The following is a 27,050-nucleotide window of genomic DNA, read 5'->3' as shown; positions in this document are numbered from 1 at the left end:
AGATAGATAGATAGATAGATAGATAGATAGATAGATAGATAGATAGATAGATAGATAGATATATATATACATATAGCAATAAATAAAATTTGATTTAATTTTTCTTCAGCTATGTTTCACGAGTTGATGAAAATGCTCCTCAAGGGACGGCTCTTACATTTGTTGATCCGTACGTGCCACGCGTCTATGACGATGATACCGGTAAAAATGGCGTATTCTCGCTGACGTTACTCAACAATAACGGAACATTTGAGATTTCGCCCAATGTCGCTGAACGTAGTGCGTCATTTTTAATACGTGTACGTGATAACATACTTTTGGACTATGAAGAACGCCAAACGGTTGAGTTTCAGATTTTAGCTCAGGAACTGGGACCCGCAACTAATCTCTCAGCCATCGTTAATGTTACTGTTTATATTAACGATGTCAATGACAATTCTCCGGTCTTCACACAGCCAGTTTATACGGTAGAACTACCTGAAAATATGACGGTCGGCACTAAGGTCGTTCAAGTTCACGCTGATGATGTCGATACGGCGATGGGTGGTCGTGTTCGTTATACCGCAATACTGGGTTATCTTAATACCTCACTGAATTTAGATGCCGAAACCGGGTTAATAACAGTGTCTACAAATAACCATGGCTTTGACCGGGAAGTTATGCCCGAGTATCATTTATATGTTGAGGCACGCGACAATGATGGTACCGGCAATAGAGCTCAAGTGCCATTAGTAATTAAACTAATTGATGTGAATGACGAAACGCCGATATTTGAAAAAGACGTTTACGAGTTTATTTTGGCTCCAGATTTAAAAAGTTTTACCACAACAGCCATCATACATGCGGTTGATAAGGATGCCACTGCACCTAATAATGAAGTTCGTTATGAGCTCATCAATGGTAACTATGACAATAATTTTGCTTTAGACAAGATAACGGGGGAATTAACCGTCCGGGAAAAAGTTAACTTTCGTGCCAAAAAAGAGGTTTCCATGCGAAACAAAAGGCAAACAATGACATCATCGTCACCTTCGGCCGAAGATCAAAACATTTTTATACTTACGGCTCGAGCATACGATTTAGGCGTACCAGTTCGATCAAGTACAACCACTATACGTATATATCCTCCAGAAAGTCGTACAAGAGCTGTTACCTTTGTAGTGCCTGGTTTGAATCCAGATAAAGCTAAAACCGAAGAGACATTATCCACTATTACTGGTGGCAAAGTTATCATACACGAAATTCGTGCATTAAAACCAGATGAACCAGGAGCACAAAATATTCCACCCTCGGGTAATCCAGATATCAAGGACAGAAGTGTAGTTACAGCCACCGTACTTTATGATAGTTCTTCAGTTGTCGATATATCACAAATCCAACAGCGCCTATCCCAACATAATAGTTCCTTTGCTATTATGACTGGTCGGGAAGCCAGCACAAGTGAAACAGATGTAAGTAGAAATTTTCTGTTACAGTTTTATAAATCCCATAAATTAAAAAAAAGGATCTTACCCCATTGCAGACACTGTATAAAGCTGAAAATAAACTATTATTTTGGTTACTAATACTTCTTGCCACATTGGTTGCCTTGACTATACTGATACTACTATTGTGCTGTATATGTTCCTGGTGTCCCCTTTATGGTGCTACTAGGTATGTATTTTATATACTTCTGTTATTTTAATTCCTCTATCTACAATAATACCTACTAGAATCCATCAAGCAGTCATATCATTTAAAAATTGGAGAAAAATATTTAAATTTTATTCAATTTTTATTTAGAAAAAATAAACAATTTCTATAACATAATTAGCAAACACTTTTTTATCATATTAATTGACTGCTTGATAAAATATCCAGTTCTAAAAAAATCATTCATACATATGTAGCTATGGTGCAGATAATATGATTGAAGCATCACCATTATCCAATCAATCCATATAATTTCTCTATCATCATCAATTTTATAGTACATAATCCCAAATGATCCCATTATCGACTATTTATCCAAAATATCCATTAAATTGACTCCTCATACATTCATTTACCCATCCATCCATTCATTCATTCTATTCTAATTATTTCTTTTTCTCTTGTAGCAAAAGAATAGTTAATATCAGTAGAACTGAAGACGATGTTCATCTAGTACATAGGGAAATGGCAAATGGAAAACAAACAAAATCTGTTCAGGTAGATTTTGACAAAAATTAAACAAATTTTTGCAAATTTGCAAATCTTTCCTACAGTATACAATTATATATAGATACAAATACAAAAAAAAAACTCACTCTAGACCTCTGTAATATGTAGTGGCAAAAATAAAATAGATATATCGAACAATACCGTAAATGCTTCAAGGGTTTTTTTCACTTTTTTATTTTTTCGTACTGGCTTTTATGAGCAAAATATTTCGTATTTTTTTGTACTGCACAATTTTTCTTAAGTTTTTCATTTTTTATTTCCTTATTTGCAAGCTGTGAATGATAGTAGTGGTTTTGTTTTAGTTCTTTTTTTCTTTAGTTAAATTTTGGTTGTGTGCTTTAGAAATATTAACAAATTATCAATCAAAAATTCATAAAAAATAAAAAACCACCGTTTTTGAATTTCCTTTTCTGCCGTTACAGTGAAAATGAAATTCAAAAAGGTGCCGAAAAAGTATTAATATTAAATTAACATCACTCACTCACTTTTGCTACAATACTAGATTAACCACTCTTCAGTTTTAGTTATAGTCTTATTTTTAATATTTTTAATGTTTTGAAAAAAAAAAAAACAATTACTCGTTCCACTATCGCAACTCCTAATTAAAAAATGTCAAAAAAGGCTTTTATGTACGATTCAAACTTTATTGTGAAAAATTATAGTTAAAATATGTATATCATATTAACTATGAATTTTGAAGTAATTTTTATATGGAAACTGTCAATATTTAATCCCTTTTTTAATAAAAAAAATTACCAAAATATATTTTTTATAACTACATATTTCATTTTTCATAGATAACAAAAATATATATTTTTTAATTTAAATCCCCATTTTTTTATTTAACAAGATTTTTAAAACAAAAAATAGCTTTTTTACTTTATTTAATGGAAAAAACAGCAAAATTTGGGATTAAAGACTGCATATAAAATTAAATCTCTTTACAGTAGTTGAAATTTAAAGGTTTTTCGCCAACTATTATGAATTACCTTCTAAGGATTACCAAAGTACCCTTCAGTAACTTCAACCAAAGTAATCTAAAAAGTGAATATTATTTATGTTCATTATTACAATTATCACAAAAAAACTATTTTCCACACTATGAAGTGTTTCCATTGAATTTTCATTAATTTTTTATTCTTCATATGTTATCAAATACATAAATATGGCAACATATTCCATGCGCTTACGCTAAAAGTTAAAATAACGCCTATGTTCACGTTGGCTTATCGATCACTTTTAGATAAAATATATTTACATATAATGAAAAACTAATTAACTATAAGAAAACATATATTGGCAAGGTATAATAATGGGCCTTAATGTGGCATTCTTTAACGCTTTAAACTCCATTCCGTTTTCTTAACTCTTTATGTATATAGCTCTCTATCTGAATAATGGAAACTATGTATAACTATTGGCATAGAGATAAAACCATGCTTTAAATATGCATATATTTAATAAATGATAAATAATAAAAAAAATATAATTTATCAAAAAATCTACTGATTATTTCAAGGTCGCCGAGTGGATGGGAAGACGCGAGGCCTGGTCCGCGGACAAACCGACCGATCCACGAACGAAGCCTACCCGTTGGGAGTTCCACAATGGCCGCCAACAGTTTGACGAAAACCTAGGTGTAGTTCATGTGACCGACGTAGGCGAAGCGAGAGCACATTCTGAAGAAACTCGTCGCATACGATCGGCCGAGGAACATCATAGAAGAGTTAAAATAAAGTGAGTTGCAATCTTCAGGAGAATGTACATACGAACTAAAAAACAATAATTTTCTTTATTTACAGAAATACCCGTACAGCCAAAGACGATACTCATCTTAGTTTTCATAATTCTAGAACTAATCTTATTAATGATCGTGATGTCTATATTGAAGACGTTATCGATGAACGCGAACTAGTTGATGAAGATAACGAGGAACAGGAACAATTTCGCCGCAGTAAAGTTAATCGCCAACAAAGAAAACGTTATGACAGTGAAGAGATGGCGCAAAGACATCAAATCGATGATGATTCCATGCGTCGCCATGAAATTGATAGGGGAAGTGATATTGACTATAATACAGCTCGAAGCAGTCTTAAAAATAAAAGAGAGTTTTTTATTAAAGATGGAAATGTTGAAATATTGCAATTAATGACTCGAGACAAGAATCGAGATGCAGGAGCAATTGGAGGAACCACCGGTATGGCAGATGACGATAACATTTACGTCAACGTACCATTGAAGAGTACAAACCTTTCACACCCGCAGTTGTTAATGGTTGATAATAGTGGAAAAGAAATTCTTATGCGCCGTTTTATAGAAGAACAACCTGATGGCAAACAAATTATACGTGAACATTATCAAATTGTTCCAGGAGCCACCTACATCCAATCGATGCCAAATGAAATACAACAAAACTCGACTTTAAAAGGTGATACATTTCCTTTGGGAAAATCTGGTCCAAATAGTATTGTCTACTCACAGACAGAGCCGGAAGTAAAAGTAATTCATACACAACCAGCGCAGGGTGCAATTAGCACTTTGCAAGTGGATGGTTTTCCCAACCAGATGCAGCCTGCGACGTCGAATCAATCTTTAACCCAAGAACTAGAAAATTCTCTTAAGCAACAAAACGAATTGTTGCGACAAATTCTAATGGAAAAAGAAAAAATTGAAACTCGTTATGTTCAGCACGAAGTAGCACTTGAAACTCAAAGCCTACCCGGCCAGTCAATGGAAATAGCCACTCAAACCGAGTGTGAAGCTGGTACACAAACAGAGATGGATGAAGGCTGTTCATATCGAACGTCTGTAATTACACAAGGACGAACAGTAAGGCGAAGAGCACGAAGTGAAAATGATGATTCTGGTTCTGAAGAAGAAGACTACGAGTACATTCGTCTTAGTTCTCCTAATAGCCCTGAAGGAGTTGTTTACTGCATAAAACGCCGTAAGCCCCGAAGACGAGGAAAGTATCGCAATGGAAGTCATCCGCGCAAACGAATTGTTATGGTGGAAGAAGTTAAACGAAAAATTCGAACACCCATCAAGGAAGAAGATGACGAAGAGTACTATAAAGCAAGAAAACGTCCAACTCCGAAAAAGCCACCACGAAATAATGGCGAAACAAAAGCTAGCATTTTGAGACGTCTTAAAACTGAAGAGAAGCAACAAAAAGCAAATTCATCCCATCACAAAGAACCCTTAAACCGTGACATACTAATGGAAATATCTGACTCCTTAGATGAAACATACGATGCAAAAGATAACCAAAATCGAAGAAAAATACGCGTTGAACAACTGGAATACTACGATGAACATTCAGACGATGAGGAATATCAGCAGCAACTCGATGTTGACGCTGACTACTCCAACGACTCTGATGCTGGCGAAATAGTCATAAAAAGCAACGCCATCACACCAAGTAACCAACATCGGAACAGAAGTGATTCTAGAAGAAATTCAACGCAACAGCACCGTTTCGAAATTCACGTCAGCGATGGTGGGGGGAGTGGAACCAATATTGTTAAAACTAACAATGGGTCAAATTCGCGATCTTCTTCGGAACATCGAGGTGAAGCATTGCCAGAAGCGAAACCTCGTTTATCGCGTAGCGATAGCTCCCGTGCCAGCAACGCTTCCCAACGCAACGTAAAAAGGAAACAAACAGTCTCAGAACCTCCAAAAAGTCGAGTATCCATAACGAAATACCAATCAAATGATGAAAGTGGCACACAAATCACTACTACGGAAATACACGAAAGTCGAGTTTCACAAAGCGAAACGGATTTGTTGGAACGCGATGAAGGTTCCTACGGCAGAGCAAGAGCGGGCAGTATTCCAAAATACATGGAATGGTACTATGATAAGAAAAAACCTTCAGTTAGTGGTCGAACCTCTACTGAATCATCAACTAAGGGAAGTCAGGCAGCTCGCAAGAAGGCCCTTAACTCCAATGTTGCAGAAAAGAAAGTCTCAAAGACTCGACTGCATATTAAACATGTAGATGCAGCAACTGCAAACCAAGATGAAACAAAATTTAAACCTGAACCAGCGCCACGAAAATCTCCACCTAAAGGAAATCGCTTACTTAAAGAAGACATTGTTAAGAACAAACAGCTCAAACCTCGTATTGAAACAGAGACCAATCACCCTTTAGTACAACATTCAGAGCATCGTTTTGAACGTGAAAATATTCCCGATGTTCCTGTACCACCATCAAAACTGCCACACTATATCTATCCCGAAACACCACCAACTTTCTCAGGCAACAAAGATGTGAATGCAAAAGTCCCAAAACCGAAACCATCCCCTATCAAAGAAAATGAAGTGAAAGTTTCAAAATCCTCCTCATCTAAAATTAACCTCTACATTGAGGATCCCAATGGCAACCATCCTACCACCTCACACAATTCCTCCTCCACTTCTGTACAAAAACAACTTAATGCTGCTACACTCGAGGACGACCACGATTCAGGTATTGCCATGAATTCTCTGCTCAACAGCATGGGCCGTCGAAATCCGATTGCCGAAAAGAAAAGCGTTTTCTCCATTGCTTATGACGATGTCAGCCGAGTGCAAAAAATTACATCAGGCGGCGAATCTCCACCACAGTATTAGAGTGATAGGTGTTATCTCTTCTAGCGGATTATACGTTATAAATGAACATCATTGTGATATACATACACATGTACTTATACATACACATTCATAAATAACTAGAAATTGTTTCTTTTGTTGGCATTTACTAAGTACATTCAATATACATTACTATACTTACATAAATACTTATACAAATACTTACATACTTAACTAAATTATTTAGATATTTATAAGCAATTGTATGTACATAAACATATTTAAGGTATTTTATTAACATGTTCATGCAACTAGTTTCAAAGCACCGTTTTTGTAAATAGATGTAAATTATTTAGAATTATTAAATGCTCTTATATAAATACATATATAATCGATATAAGTAAATATATTATAACATAAGTACATACACACATTCATACTATACTTGTATGTACATAGTATGTCCATTATCTTTATATATAAACATATTATTTTATACATACATACATAAAAAAAACAAAATAAACATAAACTATAATACTCAAATCCTACATCTTCTTTATAACTCAAAAATATAGCCAATAATCGATTAATTAAAGTCATAAATTTGGTTGAATGTTAACAAAAAATATTAAATAAACGAATTTTGAGAATAGTAATAAATGGGTTTATTATATTTCATATTAAGGGCCTTATTTAGAAAGAAGTATGTAAAACAATATTAAAAATTTTGTATGAAAAAACAGAGTAGTTTTCAAACTAAATTTTAAACATTTTTTCTGTTCTTCTTTCTGAATTTGGGCACAAATATATTATATTGATTAATACAATAACTTTGCCATATCGAAAAAATATTACTTATTAATAAACTTCATCATTATGAACGGTCATACAAAAATTGCTTTATTTAGAAGTGTATACTTCTAAATAAATGGCCGATTTTCTTGATTTTCCTGTATGACTGAAAAGGTTGACAAGGTTGTCATGCGCACTTATTTAATAACTATTAAGGCCCATTATTATAACCTGTCAATAACTAAAGTTAGGAAGTTATCGTACAGATAATGTGTTTTTCGTTATTACAAGTCAACTTTAGCTGAAAGTGTCCGATAGGCAAACGGGAAGATCATATTACCTTTAACTTTTAACTTAAGCTTTAATATTTCTTTTTTAAATGTTAATAAAAAATAAATTTAATGTCATTTTTCATATGAAAAATATTATTAACGTCTGAAAGTATGCTACGGTTTTTGAATATTAAAAAATTATGTTATAATAATGAAAATAGTTATAGTTTACGTTATTCGTCACTTGAATAAAAATTACCTTTTATTATAACGAATATTAAAGCCAAGTTGTAATAATTGCTCTAAGAGTCATATATCTGGTACAATCAAGAACATTGTGATTGAAATATTGAAAAAATATCATTCCACTAATTAGAAGATGATAGGGTTATATGATTAAAAAACAAAAGGGATATGAAATTTATTAGATGAGTTTGTTTATATTCCTAATGCGATTGCTGTTCTTATCGCAAGACACTTAAATTGTTCCCACCCAAAACCGTCAAATGACCTTGTGTCAATAGTTTGCTTAGTCATTCCCAAAGCAACTCGATAAACGAGAATTAGTTATATATCCATATTACCTTGTAACCACGATTCCCGATAATAAAAAGCGCTTTTAGTTCATTTCAAGTTTAACAATGCTAATCATTTATTAAAAATAAATTAAATTCCCTAACATTCGATATAATAGTTTGAAAATTAATTTAAATAAAGTACAATAATATTAATATTTAAATTCAAAAGAACGTTTGTACAAGAATGAAATTTTATACATAGTAATATTAGTAAATATATAAGTTTAAATTGTTTTAATTATTAACAAATGCATGTTTGATTTGACAACTTACAGTTTGTTATCCTGAAAGGATTATTAAATCAAATGACGCTGTTTTACTTATACTTCTTTACGGCCACGATGTCTTGAGCTCAATTCATTCGCAATCGCAGTTACTATATTAAAAAAAGGAAGAAATATTTAGTTTATCTGTATTTAAAAAAAATTATTTGCTTTCATTAGTAAAGTTTGCAAAAACAGAAAAATCTTTACAGAAACTTTAACTCAGTTTTAACACTGAAATATAAGCTCTGTAAAGAATTTACACTGTAAATTCAAACATGCTAGGATATTTAATTTAAAAACTTTTTAAAATTTATTTAAATGAAAAAAACAATTATTAAAATTTTATGACTTTTTTTGTTTTAATATAATATTCAATAAATTGTTCTTATATCTGTTAGTTTATTATATAGTGCACTCGCGGTAACGTGAACTAATTAAAACCAAGGGAGTTCATGTTAGCGAAATTGTTCACGTTAGCGAATGTCAAATTTAATGAAAAAAATATCACATTTTTATTTATAAATCTGTATTTTACACGCTTGAGCGTGTATTATTTATATCATTAAAATATAAAACTAAAATTTTATTAAAATCCATTTTAATAAAATTTTTCTTTTTAATACTGCATATTGTTGACTTAGCGACATTATACTTTTTTGCTAAACTATCTAAAAATGTCTGCCTTTTCTTTTTATTGCAAACATTTAAATTTTTTTACACTCATGCCGACTGATTCACTTCTCATAAGAAACTAACTTCAAATTTCTTTGCTATACAAACAAAATAATTTAGGGGATAATGGGATAAATGAGTGTATATTTATTTATATAAGGGGATTCCCAAAATTTAAAAATTTGAATTTAATGAATATATTTCAATGTTGTCTACATGTTTAGAAAACATATACTGTGAAAAAAAATTGTTCACGTTATAGAGCTTTCTGTGTTTGTTCACGTTACAGAGTAGTCAATGTAAAAAACATCTTGTTCACGTTAGGCGGTGTTCACGTTAGACGGCGTTCACGTTACCGCGAGTGCACTGTATTAAACATTTTATACATTAACATGGATGTATATAGTGAAACTGTTTTACCACAAATTTTGTTTACCGCTGTAAAATATTTACTAACATTCAACTCATTAACAGTTTCATTATATTTTAATGTTAATCATATTAATTGAGAACACTTATTGACTATGTTAACTAATGATCATTATTAATGATGTAACTTTTCTGGAGCAAAAAGACTATCGGTAAATCTCGTTTGTCTTCGATGACGTCAAAATTATTGGGATGTGTCTTCAGTTGTTCTTGAAGATGATAATGAAGTTGATAATGATGATAATAAGAAAATACCGTTACTCAAGATGATGTTTTCAATTTCGAGACCATTTAAATTTGTATCATAATTATCTCCTTCAATTTCATGATCATTAATTACACTTTAAAGAAAGATTTTTGATTTTACAAAATAAAATTGAATTTTAATTACATAACTCGCTTTAAATTACAAAAATAACAAGAAAAAATAATTTTATTTTGTAAAATCAAAAATCTTTTTTTTAAATTTTCAAGAACTTTGGTTAAAATTGTAGCGGCAATACTGTTTGTTATAGTTTAGGTTAAAATTTTAATACTTGTAAATTTCTTTATAGGAAAAATTCAATAAAGAATAAATAAAAATTAAAAAAATATTTCTTTTATATTACTAAATAATTGTGTTAACGAAATTTTTTTGTAAAATAGAACAAATATATACAACAAAAAGGTATTATGACAGGTTTCCTTACTTTCGTAAAATTATAAATAACACGAAATTATTGTATAAATTAAGAAAAAAGTAGTTACGTTTTTTATTTTAAATAAGCATGCATTATTTTTAATGTATAAGCATTTCAGTAAAAAAAATAATTCCTAAAATGAGAAATAAAATTTGAGGTTTCTTACAAGTGTTGTAAGTATATATTTTTTTAATATTCAAATTATTTGTAGATTTGGTAAACAAATTTGTTAAAATATATATTAAAAATTCAGTAAAAATTGCATATCTTTCTATTAATATAATTGATTAAAGTTTGAAGATATTGCAATAAACATGTTTGCAGATTCTAGTGATACGTCCGATTTTAAGCAATTTGAGTTTGATGACTTCCTGTAAATATATTTAAGTGTAACTTTTTAACAAAAAAAAAAACATATTGAGTTAAGTGAATTTTGGGTGGAAATGGACGAATTATCAAGACCTGACACGACAACTTTTATACGAAATAAAAAATGTGCCTATATTAGGGCCAATCTTTAGGTAAAGGATTAGGGATAAAATTAAAATTAATCCTTCAAAGTTGTTTTTGAATACTTAATTAGTTAATTTTGTTTGCTATTTTAAGCGCCCAATGGAGGTGGTTTAAACTTGAGAAAAAAATGCAAAAGTGTAAACAGGTGATGCATAAAAAATTAATACAATTTTTATTAAAATGTTTAATTTATTGATTAGTATAAATTATGAGGACTTCACAATATATATTTTTGTTTTAAATTTAAGTTTTCTTTAATTTTCATATTACATTTCAATTGTCTTCTTCTTTTTTTATGAAACATGCACCGTTTTTATAACAAACAGTGATGTTTTCTGCTGCGAATTTTAATCTTGCACTCAAAAACATCAAAATGAATAAAAATCAGACTAAACTTATTTTTAGATTAACTAATCTGATTATTAATTGACATTTGATTGCCAACTCAAAAACCCGCTCTTAGAAACTAAAATACACTAAGTGCAAAAATCGTAAACGATTTCTCATTTATATTTGTTCAATTCACAATCGATGTTGTAGCGTTGTACGCATTGTCATAACAATGTTGTTGGTATTTTCTATGCAAAAGTTCTATACAACTCTTACGACAATTTTTTAAATTTCGTAAGAAAATTCAGTGTTGTCAATTGATTATTTCAGCATATAAATAAAAAATTCAGTCGATTTTGGCATTAAAAACAATAAAGTGGCAACACAGAAATTACAAACAAACAGCTGTTTAGCAAAAAAAATAAAATTTTATTAAAAACTGTTTATTTATTAGTTTAAAATGTGGAATAATGAAAATAATAGAATTTTAAATATAAGGAAATTAATTTGGTTTAATTTGATCGTAACCCCTTAAACAATTTTAAGCAAAAAAACCTTTTGATTCTAATTTAATGTTTCGTATAATATGATGAAATGTTAAATATAGGAAAAATTCGAATACTTTTGTGAGGTAATTTTATGGACTTCTTTTAAAAAAAGCTTAATTTATTTAAGTAAATGTAAATTTTCAGGGATAAAAAAAACAATCAGCAGTTGAAATGACTTCACTTTATTAGTTGCACCATGGTTATAAGAAGTGAAAGTTGGACATTCTAGTCATACACAGTTTTGTTCAAATGAGTGTAACTTTTCCCGATTGCTCCTAGTAAGAATTCTTCACAGGAGATTAATAACTATTTTGTATAATATTTCTTTCAAAATTGACCTTTTTGCTCAAAAGAAAGCTTATACAATTTCTTTAATAGATTTTTAAATTTAAAATAAGATTATTTCTATATTTGTCACTTCATTTTTTACTATTTTTTTTTTCAAAATAGATGTTTTGTTGATATTTATTGCTCAAAAGTTTAGACCATTTCCTTTAAGAACTTTTTGGTTACTCATTAGTATGTATGGAACAAATGTAAAAAATTTGCTTTATGAGTTGATGTGTTTTGCAAACCGAATTTTTGAATTATGTCACATTACACGAAATAGTTATTGTTTCCTGTAAAATATAAACACTGCGTTTCCAACACAATAAAACTTTTCATAGAAATGCACTGCATTACCACCAATGTTGTTAGGCTGTTAAAAACTGTGTTATTTTCTGAAACAATTATTTGATATAATAATTTCGTTTTATATTGATTCATCAAACATTTCTGAGAATCAATTAAATGATTTTTTAAGGTATATAATTGGAAATGTTTCTTTTTGTTGTTACAGTGATCTATTATATGTACATTTTTTTATCAAATTTTGCCAACTCAAAAAAGTACTGAAATTTTAAATAATTAATCTTACGGTATTTCCCATTTATTGTGAAGCTGTTTTAAAATAAAAAAATATTTGAATCGCCCTGTAAATATAATTTGACAGTAGACATATTTGAAATAACATGTCACTTTACACAAACAAAATATGTATGTTTTTGTTTATGCTGTATTTGTTACCGAAACAACTCAACCTTGTTCAGCGTGCCTTTGTCGACACTCAGTAGCGTTTGGTACGCAGTAATTGGCGGTTGGTTAAATTTTCAGGTCTACTTTCTTTTAATTGAACAGAGTTTTATTTTCTACAAAAAAAGTTTTAATAAAAAAGTCATACGCCTTTTATAAAGAAAGCAGACACAATATTTAAACAAAATGTGCAAGTGTTTAGCCGGAAATGTTGCCTGCTGGTAAGTGTTTCCACTATTTTAATCTTGTGTTTTATTTACATATTTTAATAAAATTTAATTATGTTTATACATTTAACGTTATCAAAATGTAAACATGTATTTTACTTAAATAGAGTAAATAATAGATGAAGTTTATTTAATTATTTTTTTAATGTTTCTCTTTCAACACAATTTACTCACCACTTGCATCTACACATATTTTGTCTATATTTATTATGATGCTGTGTAATTATACCCTTCACCTTCGTGAGACGGTATATATAAGTTTGTCATTCCGTTTCTAATTTCTATGTATATTCTGGATCCTTATAGATAGCGGAGTCGATTAAGCCATGTCCTCTGTCTGTTGAAATCAGTTTTTAGAGGATCCAAGATATCGGCGAGATCCGAATCTTTAATAATTTTGTTAGACATGCTTTCGAGATGATCGCTATTTAAAATCAGCGGAGATATGGGCAAAAATCCGAAACAACCTCTGAAAATTTCAACAAAAAATACATATTTTTTCATGTTTTGTTTTTGTGAATTGGAAAAAAAGTACATGTGTGTGTAGATGTTTTGTTTTTTTAGCTGTGTATTTTGTTTTGTATGTTTGGATGCTGTTGGCTTTATGTATTATGTTTTTTTTGTGAATTCTGTTCGTATATTTGGATGTAGTTTGGTTTTATTGCGTTGTTTAATTTATTTGTGTTTTTTGTTATGTGTGTTTAGATGTCTGTTGGTTTAATTGTCTTGTGTATTTTGTTTTTTATTTAGTTTAGCGTTGTTCTTGTTCCTTTTGGTGTAATAATAATGTAGTCGGGAAAAAATTTAAAATTTATAAAACTAATATGTTTAAAATACACTATGGTGAAGGGTATATAAGATTCGTCACAGCCGAATATAGTACTGTAACTTGTTTTATTAGTGTTTAGGTATATGTATGTATGTATGTACATATGAATGTAGATATGTATATATCAATATTTTCATTTCAAAATAAATTTTGCACAAAATTTAAATCATCTGCATACCTGACAGTGCGATATTAAGTGCAAATAATGTTTAAGTCTGTTTTAAATGTGATATACTTAGGCATATTTTACGAGGGCAGATTCAAAATTATACCTACCTATTCGTGCTTGATTAAGCATAACATTAAATATTTTATTATTTCTTATTATACTTTACAACACCATAGTGGAGAGGATCAAAATTTACTTATAAACACTAATAACACGATTAAATTCTACATAAATAACTTTGAAGTAGACATAAATTCTTCTACCAACATTTTCAAGGATAGGTCCATATTTACTCCTACTCCCCTATGCCCTTTTGTAGAAAATATCTTTTTTCTGTCAACAGTAAGTAAACATATTACATAATAAAGTTTAAAAACGAATTAAATGCTTTATTTTTTTAAAAATAATCCACACTTTTAACACACTGACTGGTGTACATTCAAACTTGTTATTTAGTGATGCAAATTAAAGCGTTTCCGTTAAATTTATGTTTGTACATCAAAAACATTTTAAATTGATCCAAGTGCAGTTTCAAACCCGAAATCAATTCACTCAACAGAAAACTTGGTAAAAACCAAAGTATAACAACTAGCCCGGCTCTTTGACAGCAGTATCTAACTCTGAGCGTGAAAAAGTACCCAGCAGTTCGACAAAGAGTCAATGTATACGAAAAAGACAGTAATTTCCACTAATAGTTACCCACCTGGATGATCGTAATTCGTATGTTTTGGGTCATTCGTCACGAGAATGAAGACAGTCGTCACTTTAGTGTCCCATTTGTAAGCGGGAGCGGGGACAGTCGTCTCTTTATTGTCCTCAAGTAACCTAGATATTATACTCTTAAAAGTTGTTTTTTTTTTGTAGTACTTCCGAAAGTAGTTATTTTACCCATCTTTTGGATAAATGATTATTACTTTCTACTAATATGCCACCATCTGGTTGACTCAAATTTATAACTTTTAGGTCAATCGTCACATTATGGTCCCATAGTATTCTGGAAATTTTTAAATTTTAGTTCCATTAATATCTTACCACCTGACACAAATAAACTTTTTGCGTTCCCACGACAATTGGATCTTCGCTCCGGGACGACCCGAGTCATACTCGGCCAAAGATTGTCAACCCAGCGACAGCTGTATCAACCGAAAGTTTTTTCCCTTGGAAAGAACTATCGGCCACAGTCGAGCTGTTACAACAACAATAAACTTTTTGTATTCGAGAATGAAAACGGTCGTCACTTTAGTGTCCCCTTTGTAAGCGAGAGCGGAGGCAATCGTCTCTTTACTGTCTCTTTGTAGGGTGTAGAGTGACGATTAACTTCCTCGTAGGACAAGCCCATATTAAAATGGTCGGTCACCTGGGTAGTCAGGTGGCTAGGGGCCACCACAAGTGGTACGTTAAGTGGTCAGTTCTAAACTCTAAATATGTGTTGGTAACAAAAATGTATATGTGTTGGTGCATTCTAAACACACAAAGTTTTATAAAAAATTACAATTTGAAATTTGTTTGAATTTTCAATACCAAAAACATAGAAAAGGTATACATAGAACTGAAACTGAGTATGACAGAACCTAAGTCTGCTGTCAAAAACCTAAGTCGTAAGAATGTATTAGTTGAAAAATATGCAACCCAACAAACACAAACTCTTTCGTTTATATGTTTAACAAGTATGCTTTAATAATTTATACAAATTTGCTATTTCATCTTCAAAAGTACAATGGTACACCAACAAACCATTTTGTACAATTTTTAAATATGAAGTTATTATTAAAAAAATTATATTTCAACACTTATATTTTAAATTATATTTAAAATAAATCGGTTGATAATTTACACCAACTCTTCATATACGCTAAACAATTTCACGTCATTATTTAAAAGTTAAACATTTTTCTGTATAAAATAAAAATTATGACATTTTCGATGAAAAAATGAAAATAATATGTCAACCCATTTTAAATTATTTTGTAGACCAAATAATTATTTTTCATAAGTTATACTGAGGTCAGGATTTTCAATCGCTGGTAGAAAACTGAGGACCATTCGAAAAAATATTTTTTTATTTTTCTTGTGTTCAGTACATTAATACCCAATATACCTTTCACCATGGTGTGTTAAAAAACAGTCAGTACCAAAAAGTCCTCTTTTACATCACTTACATCGGGCTCAACATGCTTTATTTCATGTTTCTAGAATCTAGATTTAATTCAAAAAAGTGCTTAAAAAACAAAAAAGTACCAAAAAGTTCACTTTTTCGGTTTTCACCTAATTCTGACTCTACATACTTAAATTCAAGTTTCTATGTTCTATATTATATAAAATTCAAAAGTACCTTTTGAAAAACGAGAAAGTACCAAAAAGTTTATTTTATGGCTTCTAACTTAAGCCAGGCTCCACATATTTAATTTCATGTTTCTAACCAATAACAACACACTAGTGCTGCTCTTGCTCTGCTACTCTTGCTCTGCTTTGATTTTATAAACAAGCGTACAAAATTTACAGTATGGTTATGTATTTTGTTTTTTTGCAATTTCTGTCTGAGCATGAATAAAAAATCACAATTTTTATTTTTAGAGGTTGCCTCGGATTTTTCTTATATCTCCGTTATTTATGGACCGATTTTGCTGATTTTAAATAGCGATCTTCTTCAAAGCATTTCTAACAGAATTATTATCGGATCTCGCCGATATCAGGGTTCCTCTAAAAACTGATTTCGACAAAAATTCAGAAAATCCTTGATGACAAATCCCATCTTGGTGTATTGCAATCCGGGCGTAGATAGGTGCTACCAATAACTCTAGTTGGCCGGCACTATAAATTGGTGTTTACAGTCTACTGCCTGGCTTAGTCCTTGCATAGATTGAAAAGAGGTCTAACCAGAGAAACACATAATCTGGTACTACGGGTGGCCAGTTGCCTACTGGTCAGTTGGTTTAGGGAAGAGTGAGTTGCGGTTAAAAGACTGATGTAAGGTAAAGTCAATAATTCGGGATAACAACAGATACCCCACAGAGGACTGACTATGAAACTTAACGTTGGAAATGATTTGGTATTAATTGTATATGGTACGGGATGAATGTGGGATACGGCGGCTCAAGTACTTGAGCAAAGCTTATCCATGTACAAAAATTGCAACCTGCGTGTAAGATACCCAAAGGGGCAATGGTTAGTTGTTTACTTTTTACTCACCCAGAGGTTGAAAAAGAAAACCGTAAAATAAGTCCGTCAAGCACTTAACTCTGTTACCTATAAGGCTCCAGAATATGAACAGATCCTCAGTTCCTTACAGCGATTGAAAATATTGATCTCAGTATTAATATTGATCTCTGCAATTTTTTTTGAAATTGGTCTCAAAATTAAGTTTTAAGCTTTTCGCGAAAAAATAATTAAAAATTTTTATAGGTTTTCAGCTTAAAATTGCGGAATTTTTAAGTCTCAACTGAATTTAAGATGTTTTATTTTTCAGAGACTCTGGCCTGCTACACTACAACTTGCGTGTTGTCATCGTGAAGCTCGGTAAATTAGGTTATAATAAAATATTGTTCTCGTGTATAGAACATTAATACGCATTGATTGAGAGATATTCCTACATGAAATTTTTAAAAAGGTTGTTCTTTGGTACACTCTAATGTACATACATAAATATGTATATGTTTTTATCTTGAAATTAAATATATTTTGCGAAAATACTGGACTGTGATCTATTTGTCTGAGAAAGTTTTACAATGTTTTTAAATATGTACAACAAAGCTATATAAATCCGTTAATCAATGATATATTTTAAAATTGCTATTGCTGAGGGTCACCGTAGTGACATTATTTCAATATATTATTGCCATGACAAGTAAAAGATAGTCATCATAAATTTGGGTCAGTATAACAACTTACAGCAATCAACTGCATGCATCATAACGTTTTCAACGAACAACAAACTGCACTTAAAGGACTTCCCAATGAATGAATCATAGATAAAGTAATGTTTCAAATGAAAGTTGAGACCTCAATTGTTGCGGCACAGTCGCTCTATTGTTATTTATTGTTATTTAAATAACTACCACAGAACTATAAACAAAAACTATTCATAGCTATGGTTAAGGGAATATGTATGTATATATGTATTTTAACATACATACTTGCTAAATACAAAGAAACATACCACAAATTAACATACCTCAAATTTCTATTAAGGAATTAAATGGAAAATTGAGGTTAGTCACAATAATTGTACATAACATTTTTAAGACATATTTTTAGTTTTCGGAGAGATTATTAAGCTAACACTTATTTCAAAATTTCTTCATTATTACTAGAGAAAGGATGAAATTTAAAAATTTATTTATCTTTGCGGATCGTATAATTAGATCATTTTAAAGTTTGAAATTTGAGATAGCGAGACTATTATAACTAAATGAAATCATGCTATTTTAAAAACACCTTTTTTTTAAAACCACAAAAAAATATTTTTATTTTTAAAAATAATGTAATAAAAAAAGTTATTTAACACAATTAGAATAAATAGTAACGTCAGATTCGGACTTCGCCTTCACCGTATACTATGGTCTGTCTGTACAATTATTGTTTTGAAACAGTTTGATCTTTAAGTTATCGACAGGTATGTATAGGTTAGTTAAAAGAAAATATCATGTCGTCAACAAAAATAATTCAGAAATTTAAAATTTTGGTAAAATGCCTAATCTGATATTATAAATATTGCCCGAATTTAGAAAGATGAAAAGAAAACATTTTTTAAAATTTTGTTTGAAAATTACTCAGATTTTTAATGTTTTTCATACAATAGTTTAAATATTGTTTTACATTATTTTTCTGAATTATCTGTATTAAAAATTAATTAATTAATTTTTTTGGGAAAATCAACACAACATTTTCCCTCCATTCCAACTGGGCCTCCCTAGTAATCATACATATAGTTTAATGTGGTAAACAGCTGCTGAATAGTTTATTTACATTTTAAGGGTTTTTATTATTTAAAGCTTGTTGTTGTTTTTTATATTATTTTATTGACAAAACTTGTTCGCCTTTTGGCGCCAATGAATATTTTCATATTGACATGCACGAAAGGATAATAATGTACAGCTCTATTTTTTTTTATCTATTTTCTATTATCATGACATCATCTTATAAGATTAATAAAGTTTTCTGTGTCAAATACATTACAAAGAGAAAAATTAATAGTTTCAGTAGAATTATGTAAATGTACATACATATGTTAAAATAATGAGTGAAAATGATATTGAAGAAGTTGAGAAAGGAGGTTTTATTAGCATTCTAACTCATAAGTTTTAAATGTAAGTTTTTCCTGGGTTTGAATATGTATACAAACATTACGCATAGATAAATAAAACAGAACATAAATAATATACTAACATATATACATATGAATATATGCGTAATGTTTGTATACATATTCAAACCCAGGAAAAACTTACATTTAAAACTTATGAGTTAGAATGCTAATAAAACCTCCTTTCACAACTTCTTCAATAGCATTTTCACTCATTATTTTAACATGGTGATGTCACTGAAGGCAAGTACTTCTACGCTCGTTTACAAATAGGGAGTTAATGAAGTATATTTTGCTGAAAAATAAGTTGTTGAGTAAGTTGTTTTGTTTTGTTTTTATACCCTTCACCTTCGTGAGAAGGGTATTTATAAGTTTGTAATTTCTATAATATAATTTTCCGACCCTATAAAGTATATATTTTTCTGGATCCTTATATATAGCGGAGTCGATTAGGCCATGTCCGTCTGTCTGTCTGTTGAAATCAGTTTTTAGAGGACCCCAGATATCGGCGAGATCCGAATCTTCAATAATTCTATTAGACATGCTTTTCAATTATATGAGAGTAGATTGTAAGTTATTATACAATAATTTTTATGCGAATAATATAAGTTTAAAATTTAAAACTAACACAAATTTTTTCCAAGTGCTTTTTAAAACAATTTTTTTATGATAAACAAAAACAAAATCTACGTCTCGTCACTTTACGAAAGTGTTGTTGTCTTACTCTTGGTTGTATACTGTTAAGAACAACAACAACGTATTACTAGTGTTAAGCGCATATAAGTGTATAGAAAACACACTGTCTATAGCTAAGCGCATTTACAAAAACAAAAGGGTACCAAGCGCATAGGGCATGGGCACCCTTGGTTTGGATGCTGTTGGCGTCATTGCGTTGTTATTTTTGTTTTTGTTTTTCTGTTTTTCGTTATGTATGTTTAAATGTCTGTTGGTTTAGATGCCTTGTGTATTTTGTGTTTTATTTCGTTTAGCGTTGTTGTTCTTTTTGTTTAGCTTTTGATGTAATAATAATGTAGTCGGGAAAAATTTAAAATTTATAAAAGATGTTTAAAATACACTATGGTGAAGGGAATATAAGATTCGGCACAGCCGAATATAGCACTCTTACTTGTTAATAATAAAAAAGAGCCAGTGAGAATACGAACCAGTTACTACGGTTTGTTAGTTAAGAGCGGATTTTCGAGTTGACAATCAAATGACAATTTAAAAGTTTAATTAATCTAAAAACAAATTAATTCTGATGTTAATCCTCTTTGATGTTTTGGAGCATAAATTAATAAATAGATACGAAAGTGAGCATAAGAAATATTACTCTCTCACATGTACAGGTTCTGTGTGAATTTAATATAATTGTATGAGTATTTTTATTTTTGTTTACATAAAATAACAAAAATATGAAAGTACAAAATGTATCCGAATACATCATACCCTACCACATTGCGAGTAAGTAGCAATAAGTTATTTAGTATTTTTTAATGTAGAAGATATATTCAAGAGATTGATGTTTGCTTAATTAATGAATGTACTACTCATTTTAACAATATATAGTCAAAATTTCGTATATGTAAAATTTGTTGAGTCGAATTTTATAAATACCCTATTCTTGTATAGCATGTACCGCTTACAAAATATTTCAATAAGCTAATTTATGGACGGATTACATCATTACATCGACGCAGGTGTTACAAACTTTAAGACATAAACAAAATGCCGTTCCCATTAGTGTGGTGTAGGGTGTACTTTGACTGCATTTGGGCTGCTTTGAAATTAACAATAATCGTTCATATCAAGCGTTAATTTTAGCATTAGCACAATTCCTTTGGCAAAATAGCCCCTGCTGCTGCAATAAACACTGCTAAAAGTTATGGTTTTTCGTATAAAATTATTGAAAACATTTTCAGAAAAAAAACAAATTTTTCAATCGTTTTTATTTTTTTAATATAATTTTTAAGTGTCAATATTGACTCAACCCAGAAAACACAAAGAGTTTATTTAAAATTAAGAATAATTTTTAACGAAGATGTTTCTTACATTGGTCAACTGATATTGAATAAAAATGGCTAATTCAAAACATTATTTCATAAAATATCGAAATATAATGTCAAACAAAAAATATAAAAAGTTTTTAAACGAATGTGTTTGTGTTTGTTGGGTTACATATTTTTCAACTAATACATTCTCACGACTTAGGTTTTTTACAGCAGACTTAGGTTCTGTCATGCTCAGATTCGCTTCTATGTATAAAATTATTCTATGTTTTGGAGTACAAGATTAAACTTCGCAGTGTTGCCATACAAAACAACAGAAAACGTCACTGTTTGTTATCAAAACAATGTACAGTGTCTCTCATAGGTATTCGAATTTAGGTATAATATGAAAAGAAACCAAATTTTATAATATATTTTGTATGTAAAATTAATAAATTTGTTAAATTCACTAGACAGACCTTAGCTTTGATATTACGCTTTTTAAAACTTTAAAAATTCACATTTACTTAAATTAATTTAGCTTTATTTAAAAAAGTCCATAAAATTACCTCACAAAAGTATTCGAATTTTTTCTGTATTTCATATTTGACTATATTATACGAAACACAAAACTTAGAATCGAATGGTTTTTTTGCTAAAAATTGTTTTAAGGGGTAACTATCAACCGAATCGATATAATTTTGGGTCATTTGGTCCACAATTTTGTGGTATTTGTACCATCTTTTTATGTAATATCATTAAAATGACGGTTTTTGGCAATATTTGAATTTTTTTCTCTTTTTTCTCAGAGATATAACCAAAATTTGTTATTGGGATTTAATATACCCCCTGGGCATCTAAAAATACTATTTTTTTATTACAATAATATGTATTTAAACGTTCCAAGATATATTATTGGAATCATTCTTCTATCGCTAATTCAATTTACTGGAACTCAAGTCCATTTTTAAAATACTAGGGTCAAAAATTTTCGGGGAAACTAGTTTTCTATATATTGTTTTAGATACCAGCTGTTATACATTTCAAGTTTTCAATATATTGTGGAAGTTTATAACTCCAAAGCATGCCTCGAAGAAACGCCATTTAATATAATGGAACCATTCTTTTTATTACCAATGGCCTCTAGGCTGAATGTCACCATATTATTATGGTCTAACTTAAAAATATAACTTAAAAATAAATATTATCTACTATGATCAAAATAAGCCCAAAATTTTTTACATACAGTATTGTTGTAATGGGCAACATAATCGTGAATATTATGAGTAGTAAAAACTAAAATCTACTGTATAGGATGACGTTTTGTTAAGGCATGTTTTGTCTTGAAAATTTAAAATATATTAATGCTGATATTTACAATTTTATATACTAGCCAACTTTGTCGGAAAAAATCGATCCTAGTGGTACGAAAAGGGATCCAGATAATTCATTTAGAAACAGAAGAACTATACCAAAAATATATCTTAGAATGTTTAAAAACACATCCTTATAACAAAAATTATTATTTTTAGATACCTTAAGGAATCTATTAAATCCCAATATTAAATTTTAGTTTTATCTCTTAAAAAAAAATAGAAAAAAATGGCAAATATGGTCAAAAATCATAATTTTAATTATATTATATAAAAAGATGGTACATATGCCCCGAAATTGTGGGCCAAATGGTCCAAAAATATATCCTTTCGGTTGATAGTAACCCCTTAAAACAATTTTAAGCAAAAAGACCATTTGATTCTAATTTTTGTGTTTCGTAAAATATGGTCAAATATGAAATACAGGAAAAATTCGAATACTTTTGTGAAGTAATTTTATGGACTTTTTTTAAATAAAGCTAAATTAATTTAAGTAAATGTGAATTTTGTAAATTTTAAAAAGCGTGATATCAAAGCTAAGGACTGTCTAGACAATTTAACATATTAATTTATTAATTTTGCATACAAAATATGTTATTAAATTTGGTTTCTTTTCACATTATACTTAAATTCGAATACTTATGAGAGACACTGTATGTTTTATAAAAAAAGAAGACAGTTGTAAATGTAATATGAAAATTAATGAAAATTTAAATTTAAAGCTAAATATCATTCATAATTCAGCTCTGGGTGGAGGTAGACCGTCGTGCGTCATTAACACTATTGCTTAAAGGTAATCAGGCCGACCTTTTTGCTCTGACATCGAGAGTTTAACAGTACCGAGTTACAGTTTTTCTTGAGGTGCATATTGACCACCTCCATTGGACGCTTTAACTAACAAACAAAACTAGCTGATTGAGTATTCGAAAACAACATTCAAAGATTAATTTTTATTTAATCCCTAATCCTTTTCCTGCGAAGCCATTTTATTGCGCGTCAAATTATGGTTTTTGAGATACAAAGATAATGTTTTCTTTTTTATAAAACACAACTCTTAACACGCATTTAAATGTGCAAACAAATTGACAATGCCGAAATTATCATATTAAAAGAAGGGCATTACTCGAGTAATTTAAAGTAATACAAACGGTAAGTAGTAGTCTTTGAAAAGTAAGTGGTTATGAAAGTACAACCCATTACAGAGTTTATGCTTGGTATATTCTTACATATTTATGAGTATTTAAGCAATATTCTGAAGGTATTGTATGTATTTTCAAATATTAAAGTATTGTATTTTCAAATATTAAAGTTACAATATGTGACAAAAATAAATACGTGGCAAGTGAGTTGGGGTCAGAGTTGAAAAAGAATCTGTTTTTTAATTATAATAAACAGCTCCAAAATCTTCAAGATGTATAGTGAACGATTTATTTGAATAGAAAAATATTATTTTTTGTGATCTTTGACCTCCATTACCTCTTATGGCGTATACGGAATAATTGATGGATATAACTCATACATTATGTCCTTAACCCTTTCCGTGGTTTTGTCGAATATATTCGACATTACAATAGACTATGTTTTAAGGCATTTTTTGAGTATAATTTTTAACTTTAGTTTTAATTTTCGTCTTTTAAAGTTTTAAGTTTAAATGATATTTTGAATGATCTTATATATTTTCAAAGTATTTTTAAATTATCACTAATAACTACTTTTGAAAAAGTGCCTTTTAACAACAATAAAAAACAGCTTCATATAATGGCCAAAAAATAGTATTTTGCTACATCGGACTATACGAATTTAAATTGTATTGTATTGCTATAAGTGTAAAAAGACATTTTACAAAACTATATTTATAAAAAAAAATTGGTGGTACTTTTGTGACAGTTTTTTCGAATGTCGAATATATTCGACATTTAAAGTTGATGTCTTATATTTCACTAGGAATAACTTTAATTCAAAAAATATTATTTTTCCCGAATTCAGTATACTTAAATTATCCTAAATACAAGTTTTCAAGCTTTTTTCTCGACATAAATTATTTTTGTTCCTGAAAGGGTTAAGACGAAACCGATTTTTAGTTATGTGTTTAACGTCCTGTAGATTTTTATATTGTGTTTTTTTTTACTAATTTCTCTTAAGTATTAAAACAATTTAATATTAATAATTTAACATTCTGTCTTATTCCAGTTGCCTCAATTGTGCAGTCGGAGTTCTAATGTCTATTATTAGTGCGTTCCTGGTTATTATTATAATTGTTGGCATTGTGCTATACTTTGTTTATTATCATGACGGTGACCACAGTGATGATGTTCAAAATTCTGTGGATAAATTCAAAAATGTCTTGTCGGATAACTTCGACAAAGCTTCAAAAATTCTAAGTATATGTTACAGTGTGTACATATCGAAACGGTTATTAATTAATTTTTTCTTTTCAGATGATTAAATGAAATAACTATTCCTAAAAAAAGTTCATTTTAGTTTTGCAAAATGATCTTTTAACGAATCTCCATCATAATTTTTCACCTATATATATACCTAAATGTATTTATTATACTGTTTATATGTCTATGTACTGTGTATTTAATTTTTAAGACTTAAAAATTTTATAATATTGAAATTTATTTAATGAAAACTTAATCCTCCTAACAATAATTAAAGTTGCAACTAACATATATTTATGCATTGAATTTAACAGGAACCATAACAAAACAATCATTCTACAATAAAAATGCCATTATGTCTAAATACAAAAAGTCAAATCGAAGTAGTGGACCTGTTTATTAATAAATAACTTATTAATTTCAGAAGAAGACTAAATAAAAAAATGTAAAATTTTTAATAAAATATGTGCATACATTTATTTTATGTATGTATTATCTATAAAATGTACAATGTTAAAATGTATGTAATTTTGTTTTGCATGCATTTGAATAAATTTCTCAGTTAATATTATTATATGTATGAATTTTTACTGTAACTTATATTTATTATAAATATTTAATAAATTTAAATACAAAAAAATATAAATATTACATACGTACATATTTATATGATTTCTTTCAAATTCCTATCAGGATATAAATATGGTAAGAACATCTTTTAAAATGTGTATCCTTTCGTATTTATATTGGTTTTCAATATTATTTTTTTAAAAAAAGTTTGAAAGATTTTTATGACTTCTTTTTTATCCTAATATAATTTATTATAAAATATTTTTTTAAAAAATAACTTTTTAAAACTTTAAGGTCCTTTTACAACTCTGAACTCAGTTTTACTTTATTTAGTTTCTAGTTTAACACTTTAAATATCTAATTCGTGTCTAATTATGATTGTCTGGCGGTGTTTTATAGAGCATTATTTAAATGGATAGTGTTTCTAATATTTTTTAATTCGGTGTTAAATTGTCCCAAGTGCCTTTAAGGGTTAATTTAGCTTTTCTCCATAATTTTTTTAAATACCGGACTTTAAAAGAAAAAATCCATCATTTGGTGTATTGCTTGGCAAGTGGCCAGGGTATCCCACACAAAATTATATCAGGGGAAAGGTTGGGCATTTAAAAATGCCTACTTCCTTCAATAAAAAACGCTATAGTGACTAACGGTTGAGTATTGGGAGTATATACCAATGTCATGCGAGTTTAATAAATCAAACAAGTTTGTAAAAACAGGAAATAAATTACTTGCGACCTAGTTCCGTAAAAGTTCTGCCACTCACTTTTAAGGGAGTTCCTTATTAACTTCCAAAGATGCTCCTAACGAGACAGCCTTTTTGGCAAAATAATCTACTCTCTTATTATATTGAACTCTAACATAGGACGGAACCCAGACTATATGTACTACCACGATATAGGAATTAGCTATAGATCTTACAATATCAGCGACTAGGAAATTTTTCGAAGAAGCATGACCTAAAAGAATGCAAGCATTTCTGCTGTCCGTATATATGACAAGTCAAGTAAGAATATTCAGTACAGGAGCATGGGCTGATGTTGATCTATTTTACTCCTAATAAAGGAGCGATACAATTTAAGAACATTTTGTGGTCTCAAACCTCCTTTAATGTTAGACAATATTTTGAGATTTGTGGCAGACGAGGACTCCTTCAACACCCGATCATAATGCTCATTAACAGTCAAAGAATTCTTATGGTCAGACCAAGGAACTTGAGAGAATTAAATTGGGTAATAGGACAACCATCCAAAGCAAGCTGCCTATCAAAATTGGCACGT

At 29.6% G+C, this 27,050-nt stretch overlaps 2 protein-coding genes across 2 annotated transcripts in view; both read left to right on the top strand.

The window, feature by feature from the left end:
• Nucleotides 1-7,440, top strand: part of LOC111678641 (cadherin-86C) — a 105,549-nt gene extending 98,109 nt beyond the window's left edge. Inside the window, exons 7-11 of the mRNA XM_046950690.1 lie at nucleotides 110-1,451; nucleotides 1,523-1,653; nucleotides 2,100-2,190; nucleotides 3,722-3,939; nucleotides 4,005-7,440. Coding sequence (XP_046806646.1) covers nucleotides 110-1,451; nucleotides 1,523-1,653; nucleotides 2,100-2,190; nucleotides 3,722-3,939; nucleotides 4,005-6,819 — 4,597 coding nt within the window. The 3' untranslated portion in view covers nucleotides 6,820-7,440. The remainder of the gene's footprint in view (nucleotides 1-109; nucleotides 1,452-1,522; nucleotides 1,654-2,099; nucleotides 2,191-3,721; nucleotides 3,940-4,004) is intronic.
• A 5,522-nt stretch (nucleotides 7,441-12,962) lies between these two features.
• Nucleotides 12,963-25,403, top strand: LOC111678639 (protein midgut expression 1). Its single transcript, XM_023440045.2, has 3 exons — nucleotides 12,963-13,155; nucleotides 25,010-25,200; nucleotides 25,258-25,403. The coding sequence occupies exons 1-3, from the start codon at nucleotides 13,121-13,123 to the stop codon at nucleotides 25,263-25,265; spliced, it is 234 nt and encodes a 77-aa protein (XP_023295813.2). The 5' UTR covers nucleotides 12,963-13,120; the 3' UTR covers nucleotides 25,266-25,403.
• Nucleotides 25,404-27,050: the final 1,647 nt, after the last annotated feature.

Source organism: Lucilia cuprina, chromosome 4 (genome assembly GCF_022045245.1).
Source record: "Lucilia cuprina isolate Lc7/37 chromosome 4, ASM2204524v1, whole genome shotgun sequence".
Lineage (NCBI taxonomy): Eukaryota > Metazoa > Arthropoda > Insecta > Diptera > Calliphoridae > Lucilia > Lucilia cuprina.
Note: the sequence above shows the minus strand (reverse complement) of the source record. Positions and strands in the feature narration are given on the sequence as shown.